This window comes from Melitaea cinxia, chromosome Z, assembly GCF_905220565.1.
Source record: "Melitaea cinxia chromosome Z, ilMelCinx1.1, whole genome shotgun sequence".
NCBI lineage: Eukaryota > Metazoa > Arthropoda > Insecta > Lepidoptera > Nymphalidae > Melitaea > Melitaea cinxia.
In genome coordinates this window covers 17,471,518-17,483,868 of record NC_059424.1, presented here as the reverse complement: position 1 = coordinate 17,483,868, position 12,351 = coordinate 17,471,518, and the positions used below count along the sequence as shown (strand labels likewise).

Genomic DNA, 12,351 nt, shown 5'->3' with positions numbered 1-12,351 from the left:
TGCGATAGGCTGAAGTGATAGTGATGATGTCATTCATTACCAATATGAAAAGATGAAAAAAGTATGATAGTGATAATTTAGACTTCGGGTGATCAAAGTAATGGATACAAATATCGATATATTATCAAATACAAATGTACTTTATTGTACACTACGAAAGGAAATTTTTACATAAAAAAGGAAAATAGAAACATGTAAAAAAGGCAGTCTTATCGCTGACAGAACGATCTCTTCCAGACAATCTCAAGCAAGAAAAGGACATGACAAAGAGAGTTAGATGGCATGGTGTACATACATATATAGACATATAATCATACACATAAATATACGTTCATATGTATACTCAAAAACTATTTATAAATACATATTCATATAAATATAATAAATAAAACATATATAAAAATAATTTAATTTAATTTATTTTATACATAAAAATAAATTTACAATTTATAAAACAATATACATAAAGAAATGTACAACAGGCGGTTTTTTCGCTTAGCGGCGATCTCTTCCAGACAACCAGCTTGGAGGAGATAAAAATACAAATATACATACGACAGCAGAGAGGAAGAAATGTCAAAAGTCATCGACAATAATATACATTTATAGTAAATTAATTTATAAAACTTTAACGTGACTCACGAATTTAAATAGTGTTTCTTTAAGCAACGTATACAAGTGTCTAGTGATTGTGCACGCCTTATATTTATGTGTAAATGTTATGTATCTAGTATGTAAATAATAATGTAGAAATAATTTACTAATATTTTATTATAATTTGTAACAGGAATTGACACAATAAGAACAGAATCAACCGACATATTAAATTATTTGACATAAAGCAAGTTAGTTTATTTCCGCTTCTCAAACTCGGAACGTCACACCAAATAGTGATGTCTACTAACACTCTCCCTTGTTATTTAATTTAGAAGTTCAATCGGTTTGGTGGTCGTCGAATCCGGGTACTACGACGGGGTTCAATTTCAGCCTGTGTAGTAGGAGGTATATCTGGAGTTGCTTGAGGTGTCTCTGGCTTGTCCACTTCCGAGGTTTCAGTGTAAGGTATAGATTCCCTTCTTGTAGCGTTAGCATGTGTAGTTGTAAGGTCTTTTTCAGGTAGTAAGTCTTTTCCAGGGAGTAAGTCTTTTCCAGGGAGTACGTCTTTTTCAGGTAATTTTGGTGTATATAAATTTGCCACTGATTCTCTTGGTTTAATCAGGTAAGTATCTGGTATTCTAAAGTTATTATCTAAGCATGATGTCTTTATGATTTGATCTACATGTCTTTGATGTATTCTTCCATCTACTTCCACTTCATAATGTAATTTTCCTTTTCTATTTACTATGTTACCAAATTTCCATTTATTACTGTCATACATTCGAATTTGAACTTTCTCTCCTCTTTGAAATTCCTTGGTTACTATTATCTCTTCATTACTGTTGTTTCTTAATTCCTGTGGTCTTTTTACTAAGTCAATTCTTGTTCTGTATATTCTTTTAAACATCATTTCACCTGGGCTTAATCCTGTAGTACTGTTAGGTGTTTTTCTATACATCATTAAAAATCTTTGTAATTTATCTTGTATAGATCCCTCTTCATTTATCATTGCTTTAAGTTTATTTTTAACAGTTTGAACATATCTTTCTACTTGACCATTGGTAGAAGGATGAAATGGTGCTGTAAATTTAGCTTGAATTCCATTTTCTTTTAAGAATTTTTGCATTTCTTCTGATCTAAATTGTCTTCCATTATCCGAGACTTGCGTTATTGGTAAACCAAATGTAGTGTATAACTTCTTTAGAATATTTATAGTTGTTGCAGCTGACATAGAATTAGTAGGTATAACTTCTAACCATTTAGTATAGGCATCTACCACCATAAGAAAATATTGGTTCATGAATGGTCCGGCATAATCAATATGAATACGACTCCACGGTTCTTTAGGGTATTCCCAGCTGTGTACAGGTACCTTAGTCGGGTTTTTACGCATCAAACAGCATCTCTTGCATTGTTTCACCATATTTTCAATATCTATGTCAATGTTCTTCCACCACACATAGCTTCTTGCTAAAGCCTTCATCTTAACTATACCCATGTGCGCTGTATGTAATTCTTCTAATATTTTAGGTTGTAGTTTCTTAGGTATGACGATTCGTATGCCATAAAATATACAATTATTCTGCAATGAAAATTCATGTAGTCTAGTTTTATCTTCTCGTCCTGATTGTATATCAATATATAACTTCTGTAGTTCCGGGTCAGTAGCTGTAGCTACCCTTATCTCTTGTAATGAAACTGGTATTTCTGAAATCTGATTTAAGTAGAAAGCTTCGTCATCTGTAAGTGTATCATTCTTTTCATTTTTATTTGTATGTTGTAGTCTTGAAAAATAGTCGGCATTAGCATGTTCTGCAGTCTTCCTTAGTTTTATCTGGTAATCAAATCCAGCTAAAAAGTTAGCATAATGTACAAGTCGTATGGCTGTTGTAGCAGGTGTAGCCTTCTCTGGGTGTAAAATTCTAGCTAATGGTTGGTTGTCTACTATGAGAATTATTTTTCTACCGTAACAATACTGAAAGAATTTCTTCAGTCCCCAAACTAATGCTGCGGCTTCTTTATCTAACTGGCTGTAACCTTTCTCTGCCTTTGTAAGAGATCTTGACGCGAAAGCTATTGGACGTTCTGATTTATCCGGCATAATATGTGACAACACAGCTCCGTTTCCAGTTGGTGATGCATCAGTGGCTAATGTGACAGGTAAGTTTTCATGAAATGGTATAAGTACTTTTTCTCCGCAGATTTCTTTTTTCAGTTCTTGAAATGCTTGTTCACATGATGTTGACCAAGTAAATTTTGTATCTTTTTGTAATAATTTGTATAAAGGATTTAGTTTTGATGCTAAGTTAGGTATAAATTGTTGGTAGTAATTTATCATTCCCAAAAATGTGCGTAGTGAAGAAACATCTGTTGGACGTGAACTATTCTTTATATCATTTACTTTATCTTCTGTAGGGTGTAGACCTTTTTCATTTATTGTATGTCCTAGGTAAGTAACTGATTTCTGAAAAAACTGACATTTCTCTCTGTTTAAGTGTAGTCCACATTCTTTTAATTTGTCAAATACCTTCCTAATTCTTTGTAGTAATTGTATAAATGTACGTCCTTGTAAAGCAATGTCGTCAAAAAAACAAACTGTACCTTCCATTCCTTGAAGTGTTTGATCCATGTATCTCTGCCAAACATTTGGTGCAATTTTCACTCCGAACATTAGTCTTTTCACCTTGTATGTACCCTTGCATGTACTAATAGCTTGCATTTCTGCTGTATCTTCATTAGTCTTCATATGCAAATAAGCTTGATTAATATCCAGTGTGCAAAAATATTTTCCTCCACTTAACTTTGAAAATATTTCTTCAACACGAGGTATAGGGTAGTTGTCATTTTCCAGATTTTTGTTTAATGTAGCGCGATAGTCAGCACATAAGCGCATTTTTCCATTTTGCTTCAAGACAGGAACAATTGGTGTTCCCCACTGTGAGTATGTGACTTTTTCTAATATTCCTTCCTTTTCTAATCTGTCTATTTCTGCTTCCACCTGATCCTTCAAAGCGAATGGTACTGGACGTGGTTTTAAAAAGACTGGAACTGCACCTTCTTTCAATTTAAATACTGCTTGATAATCTTTAATTTCTCCTATTTCTTCAGAAAATAGTTCTTTGTATTCTTGTATAATTTTTTTCAATTTCTCAGTAAACTCTTTTTCTGTAATATCATTTCCTTCTTTTTGTAGTGAATTTATGTCAAATTGTAAGTTTAATTTCCTAATCCATTCTCTTCCCAATACAGGATCAACTTTTCTATCAATAACAAAGATTCTTCCTATGACTTCTGTATTTTTATATTTGATGTTTACATTACAGGTTCCCCGTGGGTAAAGTATTTCTCCTGTGTAAGTTTTTAATTTAATTGGTGTAGTTTCTAATTTAAGATTACTGAAATTTTCTTTATAATATTGTACAGAGCATGTAGTGACTGCTGCACCTGTATCTAGTTCTAGTGTATGTAATTTCCCGTTCAGTTGTAATGTAATATTAAATTTATCATTTTGTATGTTATTTTTGTAAAATATTTTATGTATTTCATAAATTTCATTAGTATCTTCTATGTACTGTTCATTTACTAGCTCTAGTTGTTTTTGTTCCCTTAAGCAAACTGATTGTATGTGTCCTTTTGTTTTGCATTTTTTACAAAATAATTTATCTTTTAATCTACACTGAGTCGCTGAATGGTTTTCTTTTCCACAACGATAACACTTTATTTTCTTTCCTTTTTTAATATTTGTATTGTATGTATGACTTTTATATGTATTTGTATTTTGTTTGGATGTATTGAAATTCTTAGTTTTCTTTGATATTTTGTTTATATTTGGTTGAATATCCGTACACATTTCTTTTGTTTCTACTTTGGAAGTCTCAATCGCCATTGCAATCCTAATTAAATCATCAAATTTTGTAGAAGAAGATTCTTGTAATAATCTTTCTTTAATTTCAGAGTTACGCAGCCCTCGTATGAACTGTACTCGCAGATGTGTTTCAAAAGTACTATTTTTACAATTATTACATATAAAGTTACATTTTCCGCCTATTTCTTTTAATCCAGCTACGTAGTTAGCAATGCTTTCACACTCATGCTGTTGCCGTAGACAGAATTTGTGTTGTTGAGCAACTTCACCGGGTTCTGGGGCAATATGATTCCTTAGTAGTTCTACAAGGTCATCATAGCTTTTTGATTCTAGACACTCAGGCGCTGTGATGTTTTTCAGTACTTGGTAGTATTTAGGGCCAATACAATTGAGAAAAATTTGCACTTTAATTGTAGCACTTGTGACACCTTTCAAGGAAATATAATTTTGAAGTCTTTGTAAATAAGTCGAAAATGATTCATTGTTTTCATCATAAGGTTGTAATGTGATACCACTAACCGTTTTATCACTGGTTTGTAAGGCTTGTTGTAATTGTACTTGCTGTAATTGCATTCCTCGCATCGTTTCCATCATTTGGGACAAAACTTGCCCTAGTTGTTGTTCCATTGCGGCGTATTATGTACGTACGTATGTAAGAGGAAAAGGAATGTGTGAAGCGGGTTATCATCACAGGATTTGGAACCCTTGGAACAAGGAAAATGGGTGTATAGGAGCACGTGGTAATATCCGCTGCTCGCGAGGTTACTTATATTCACTTTTTTTTTTTTTTTGTAATTATTAATCTTCGTCGTCAATCTGTTATCCTCGTCGCCAATTTGTTATGTATCTAGTATGTAAATAATAATGTAGAAATAATTTACTAATATTTTATTATAATTTGTAACAGGAATTGACACAATAAGAACAGAATCAACCGACATATTAAATTATTTGACATAAAGCAAGTTAGTTTATTTCCGCTTCTCAAACTCGGAACGTCACACCAAATAGTGATGTCTACTAACAGTAAAGAATTCCACAACCGAGCAGCTTAGAGCGAAACGGAGTTGGTATAAAAAGAAGAAGCACAAGAAGGAGTTTTAAGAATAAGGTTACTATCCGTCGAAGAGACCGGTCGTGAGAATTTCATAGTAATTTAAAGCGATCTTTTAAATATCAATTTATAATATCATCTGTAGTAGCCGGTTATTTTTTGAAAGCGACTTATGCAAATTGTATATGTATATCAAATACATATATAACAATACCATTTAATACTCATGTTTTCTCAAATCTATATTTATAGAAATAAAAATGAATGTCACTAAGCACATACATAACTCGAGAGTGACTCGACCAATTCGGCTAATTTACTTTTTGTATGTTTCTTAAGGCCCACGGAAGGTTTCAATACGTAAAAAAAAATTTGCTATTAACTTTTGACAGAACGATGTCTGTCTGGGCAGCTAGTTAATAATAAAACTGTGAAGTGGTAGGCTGAAATAGAGAGATGTTTATCTTTTGATCATTGTTGGAGCTATTTCATAAGTGAATATTTATCTCGCTTATATTGTTGTATTACACAAAAATTTAATATATAGTAAATTTTTAATATTAAAATGAAATATATTGTGATATTTTTGAACTTCTTTTGGGGCGTAAGGGAAAAATTATGAGAGTAAATTTTTACAATGCGCGCTCACACCGTCACGAAAAAAACAGACACAATGAAGTTTGCAAGTAACCGAAGAAGAAGTTAGCAACGTGAACCTAACCAATAAAGTAAATAAATCCATACCATTTACACCATTCCAACCAATAAATCCATCGCAAAAACACACGTTTGACAGTTTTGAAAGATAGGACAACATATATCGGATAATAAGTTAATAAATCTCCCTATTATTATTTATTGCCATTAAAACTAATGAGTTTCAACCATGACTATTTCAATTTCATGACTCTGCAAAACTTTTTATCAAGAGTCACAGCATATTATGTGTACCGCAACTCAACGCGCAGTGATTTTAGCTTTGTTTTTTGTTAACGCCAATACGGAAAAATAGTAATAGTAGTACGGTAAATAGTAATAACCATATATTTTTCCATCATAATATTGTTATACGATTAATTCTGGTAACCTTTGTGTCATGATGAATCAGATATTTCAGAGTTTTTATTTGTCTACCTTGTAACATTATTCGGTCTGTTTGCTATTATTGAAACCTTTGTTGCGTTAATTACATATTTCATGGGAGATTTTATTGATCATTTCAGTTTCTACGGTTTTTTTTTCATTGATGTGACTATTATTACAATTTACGACATAACTATGAGCCGTCGTTTCGTACAGTGAGTGAGAGACTCAATAGTCCTCGCCCTACAGCGGAACATGAGCTAACGGCACTTACAGAGTGTGACAAGCTTATTATATATAATTATGAATTAGCTTGCAATTATCAAATTATATTTGTAAAAAAAAACTTGTCAAAATATTTCTTTGTATATATACAGTAGTCGGCGACCAGGACTGTTCTATATCCGCATCAATTATACCGGATATCCTTTTATATGTTTACTGACTTATCGGGAAATTCTTAGATTTTTTTATGTTCGTTATTGTTAACAATGGAATGTCCACTTTTCGCTTTAAAAATACAGTCGAATTGAGAACCATCTCCTTTTTTGGAGGTAAGTTAAAAAGCAAAAAATATTTTAATAAAGATTTAATTTGAAGCACGTCTCGTAATGCAAATCTAACTAACTACCTTTAATAAAATACTACTATTTTTTTTTTTGTTTATGCTACATGCTCTATGCAACACACTTCATGCTTTATACATTACATGTGTAACTCTACAATATTAATTTACCACATTGCCGACGGCCACACTCATTTTTCTATAATAGCGCCCGCTGCCAGCTTCGCGAGCACATCCTCAATAACGTTCGCATTCCTATTTTGGATCGCCATTTTGAGGCTGTGCTCGAGGATTTGTCTACGTAAGAAAAATACTGCTATTTGTATGTGCTAACCACTGATAAGTTTAAAGTCGGTGCCAAGGACAGGGTACAGCTTTTTACAGAGGCTGTACAGATTTAGGTCACGCTCGAATACTCGATCGGTGTTCGTTGCTTAGCCGAACTCATCGAGAGCCACGTCTGCACGAGGTACCTCCTCTGTAAGGCAGTGGAGGTCACGCTCCACCTTGGGGCACTAATGTTCACACACAGCTTTCGCAGTTAGCGCGTCTTTCGGAGTTTCTCACGGAACGAACTCGACAGTGCGTCCCTAAATCCCGAAGACAGGTCTTGCTTGGTAGTGGCCGCGTCTGTGGCCACTTGGGTTGCGACTTGCGACGGTGATGCTACTAGTCGCCTCTTCAAAGTCGGCAGAAGTGTTTGTGGGTTTTATGAGCATTTTTATCCGCGTCGTGCAGCGTCGCTGCATGTCGTTGCAAGCAAGTCTGCTCGGAGGACGACGGAACACAGCGAAACGTTTTTGTACGATACGTCCACTGCTAATGAACTGACTTAACATATTATATAAGATATTAAATAATTGCTGATATAAGATGTGTTAATTTTATTTTTATTAATTTTATCGAGTTTCAGGAAATTTGTGAACTGAGCTATAATAAAAACTGTTATTTTATTCACTGCCCACCGCTACAAAGTCCAGTACTTGCTGCTTTATAACAAAAATAATATGACCGAATAGAATAGAGTTAAGAAGGTCATTGTTGGAAAAAAAGCAATTAACACCCAATTCGGCATTTTAATTGCATTGTGAGGTGTAAATAGTTTCCTTTTTTTTGAGTTAACTGAGAATACACATAATTGCTTAAGTTTTTGTCGTAAAACTTTGTTTAACATAAACAAGAATAAAATATTTAATTGTGTAAAGCATTTCCTATTTTATGTTAATATTTACATTTAAATATATATTTCTAAAATCTTAAATTCGAAATATCGTATCTAAAAATGTTGCAATTTTATGTTTTTTGGTCTTTGTTTAATTAGATTTATATGTATATAATTATATTTAATTAGATTTATATATTTATATTATCAATTTAGATGGTGGAAAATTAGACTTTCAGAAGAGTCATTGAATATACGCAAGTGATGTGCACTTTATGCACTACACCTTTAACAGAGATTGGAGCTATATTATTCTAATTGGTAAACACATGATGTTATTATAAAACTATAACAAATTTCTATGACAAAATTTTCATGGTAAACTTTTCAATACACATGTATTAAGCTAATACTTAGTTCTATAATATATATGTATTTCTAAACTGTGATTATAATTCCGTTGACTAAAACGTCTCTCTGTATCCCAAGATGTCTTAATATATAAGCTTTTAAGCACACGTCACTAACACTATACTTTTAATTATACGATGGATTGACTTAGACTGTAACATTCCAGTAGCAGCCTAGCGGGCATAGGCGTCTTTCTCCATGTAGGGGAAAAATTGAATTTAATCAACCTCTCACCACACTGCGGGTTTGCCAATGCATTTCCACTCACTTCAGCCTATCGCAGTCTACTGTTGAACATAGGCCTTCCCGAGTTTGCGCAAGAAATGACGTGAACTCGTGTGTGCTGCCCATAGTCATCAAGCTGGACAACGGGTTGGTGATCGCAGGGCTGGCCTTGTCGCACCGAAGCCGCTGCTGCCCGTCTTCGGCCTGTGTATTACAAGACCAGTAGTTGGATGGTTATCCCGCTATCGGTCGGCTTTTTAAGTTCCAAGGAGGTAGTGGAACTATGTTATCCTTTAGTCACCTCTTACGACACCCACGGAAAAAGAGGGGGTGGCTATATTCTTTACAGCCGTAACCACACAGCACCTACTGTGAGTAACAATCTCTATCAGGTGTCTATGATGACAACCGGCAACGACGTCTTTACGTTCTCTCTGAGGCACTGTACATAGTCGAATATGGTGGAACAAATCCACAAAACAAATATTTTTTTTTGTACTTATAAAAAAAAGGTATTCTATAATGTTATTTAACGGTTTTAAAGTTATATTTTAATGTTCTGTATCGCATTTGTACTGTATTTTTAAACGGCTTCAAAAAAGGAGGAGGTTACTCAATTCGACCGTATTTAGGTACCTATATTTAGGTATGTATGTTCACGGATATTTCGTCGTTTATGAATTGATTTTGATAATTATTTTTTGTTGAAAAGGAGATATCCTAAGTGTCGGAATCGAATCGAAGGAAATCGAGGGAAACCCTCAAAAATCCGCATAACTTTTTACTGGGTGTACCGATTGTGATGATTTTTAATTTAATCTGAAAGTTTAACATTTAAATTTCATCGAGATCTGATTACAACTTTTGGAGTAATCTTTGATAATGCGTATTTACTTGACGATTGTTTCGTCTACCTACTTGCTATTACGTGTAGATGTAACTGAAGTCGGTTTCTTCTTCGTTTGCCAGCAAACACAATTATAGTGTAAGTAATTGTTTTAAAGTAGCAAGTTAAATGTTTTTTCGGTTGGCAAATTTGAAGTTCAATTAAAATTTTCAGTGAATTTGTTTAGCGTATCATATATTTTTAGAAATATTGTGTTAAAGAATATGTGAAAAGTAAATTATACTTAATTGTTCATTTAAATAAATGTGAAAGTGTTAAACTAGAAATGAACTAAAAATGTATGTTTAAAGTTCATCGAAAATATTATAATAATAAATATGAAAAATTATAATAAAATACTATAGTAACAATACAAATAAAACCCTTATAATTTAGTGTTGTTTCATATTCGTCTAAAATATAAATATAAAATTTGCTGTTACTTGTTTTTACGTTGCTTTAGCTATCTAGACGAAGATAATTATATAAAAATATTCTAATACGAGTCTTATATCAAAATTTACTATCGATTGAAATCTTTTATTATATCAATTATTTATTAAATGTTTATCAGTTCAATATCTATTATTATTAATTTTATATATATATATTCAGGTGTTAAAGTGTTATGCATGAGCCCACAGAGGTTTCTGAGTTGGTAAGAACAAAAAAAAAAGCGTAGCAACGTGCGCAGGGTACATCTAGTTAGAAATAAAAATTCATTATCTGAAATTGTTTCGAAATTCTGAATTTAAACATGCTTTATTACCAGTTATATTTAAGGGCATACCTACGAGTATTTTATTGTATTATCCCATTGTTAAAACACTATAAAGAAGCAATAAAGTTTTTTTTTAAGTAACCCCAACAGATTGAATATCAAATACAGTATGCTACAATAAAGTGTAAATATTGATCTTTCATCAGGATTTACGGAAACTCAATCAAACTGTAATGAGAAACACTGAAAACGCAACAAATTAAACTTACATACTGTGATAATTTTGATTAGTATAACTATACATATTTATATTTTGTACATATTCCACTGTGTGGTGATGAGACCTGAAAATACAAAAAACGGTGTTTAGGCGCCTATAGAGTCAAATATTCATGCATTTTGAAATCCCCGATATTTTGGTGATGTTGCAGACACTATTTGACCACCGATGACTCTGTAGTCTACTTATATCATTATTTTTTTTATGTGTGCACGTTTGAGCACGAGGTCGTTGCATTAATTACATAAAATTGTTCATAAAGTATATAATTTAATGTTTTAATGATTTTGCTTAGATATTATTAGTAAATGATTTTAAGTAATATTCCGCGTCATCAACATCATTCAAATGGTTAGATATAATGGCAATTCAAGACGATTTAATAATAATAGATTAGAAAGAGGTAAAATGTATTGTATTCTATATACATAACAATGTATTTATTTTTAGTACTACATAATAGTACAAATTAATAATTCAAACATTTTGTTTAAGTATGGGCTTATAATAAATAAAAAGGCCAAAGTATTAATTTAAGTTTATAATAATAGTCATATTTTAAATTATTCCTACTAGTCCTACTAATATTAAAAAAGCGAAAGTTTGTATGTATGGATATATGGATGTGTGGATGTTTGTTCCTCTTTCACGCAAAAACTACCGAATGGATTACAATGAAAGTTTACAATAATATAGCTTATACATTTAAATAACACATAGACTATAATTTTTAAAGATAGTGTGTAAATTGTCTAAAATATAACGATAATTGTCAAATAAGTCGGAAAAAATCTGCCATCTGCGAGCTATTCTAGCGTGCGCTGCAAAAACTGTAGAGTTTACACGTACTTATATAATGATAAGAGTAATGTTTATCTTAATTAGTCCTACAAAAAAGTCCGGGACAGCATAATTCTATCTTTTATGAGTAAGCCATTATCGCAAAAACAGTGAGCCATAAATACAATAAAAATTGATAATATATTTTTAATGCACATTTGGTAGTAACAAATTGATTTTTATATCGCAGAACCAATTTTTATGAATTTTGGTAAAAATTTAGATATTGAGAAGATAATAAGCTACAAGAAGTACTTACTATATATGCTAGTATAATTATAATAAAAACGAAATTTATTGAGTCAAAAGATATACGAACAGATGCTCTGCACTATTCCTGTGAATATTATAATGGTACGTTAAATACCAGAATTTTATAATTATATTAAATAATAAGAGAAGAAATTGAAGACAAACTTGGTATAAAAGTATAAATTTTAAAGTTTTTTTTTCCTTTTAAAATATAGGATTGGTTTTTGCTCTCTGCAGTTTGCGGTAGATTGTAGGCTATGTAATGTTACACTTTGACTGATAGAAGTTTAGCATTAGCCATTAATCTCAGTCGTTATCGAGTATCGAAATAAAACGAAGGCGAAGATGTGTGAGACATCTAGTCATCAAATCACTTCACACCTTAAATGGGATAAAGAAAACTAATAATA

General features: G+C 32.1%; 1 protein-coding gene across 1 annotated transcript; it reads right to left on the bottom strand.

The window, feature by feature from the left end:
* Positions 1–925: 925 nt before the first annotated feature.
* Positions 926–5,089, bottom strand: LOC123668884 (uncharacterized protein K02A2.6-like). The gene is made up of 2 exons (XM_045602576.1): positions 4,444–5,089; positions 926–4,041 (listed from the first exon to the last, which is right to left on the bottom strand). Exons 1-2 carry the CDS (start codon positions 5,087–5,089, stop codon positions 926–928), a joined length of 3,762 nt encoding a protein of 1,253 aa, XP_045458532.1.
* Positions 5,090–12,351: the final 7,262 nt, after the last annotated feature.

Coding starts and splice junctions, on each gene's coding strand:
- LOC123668884 (XM_045602576.1), bottom strand. CDS start 5,089: ATGGAACAACAACTAGGGCAAGTTTTGTCCCAAATGATGGAAACGATG. Junction 4,042..4,443: donor AGTAGAAACAAAAGAAATGT/GTACGGATATTC, acceptor AACTAGATACAG/GTGCAGCAGTCACTACATGC.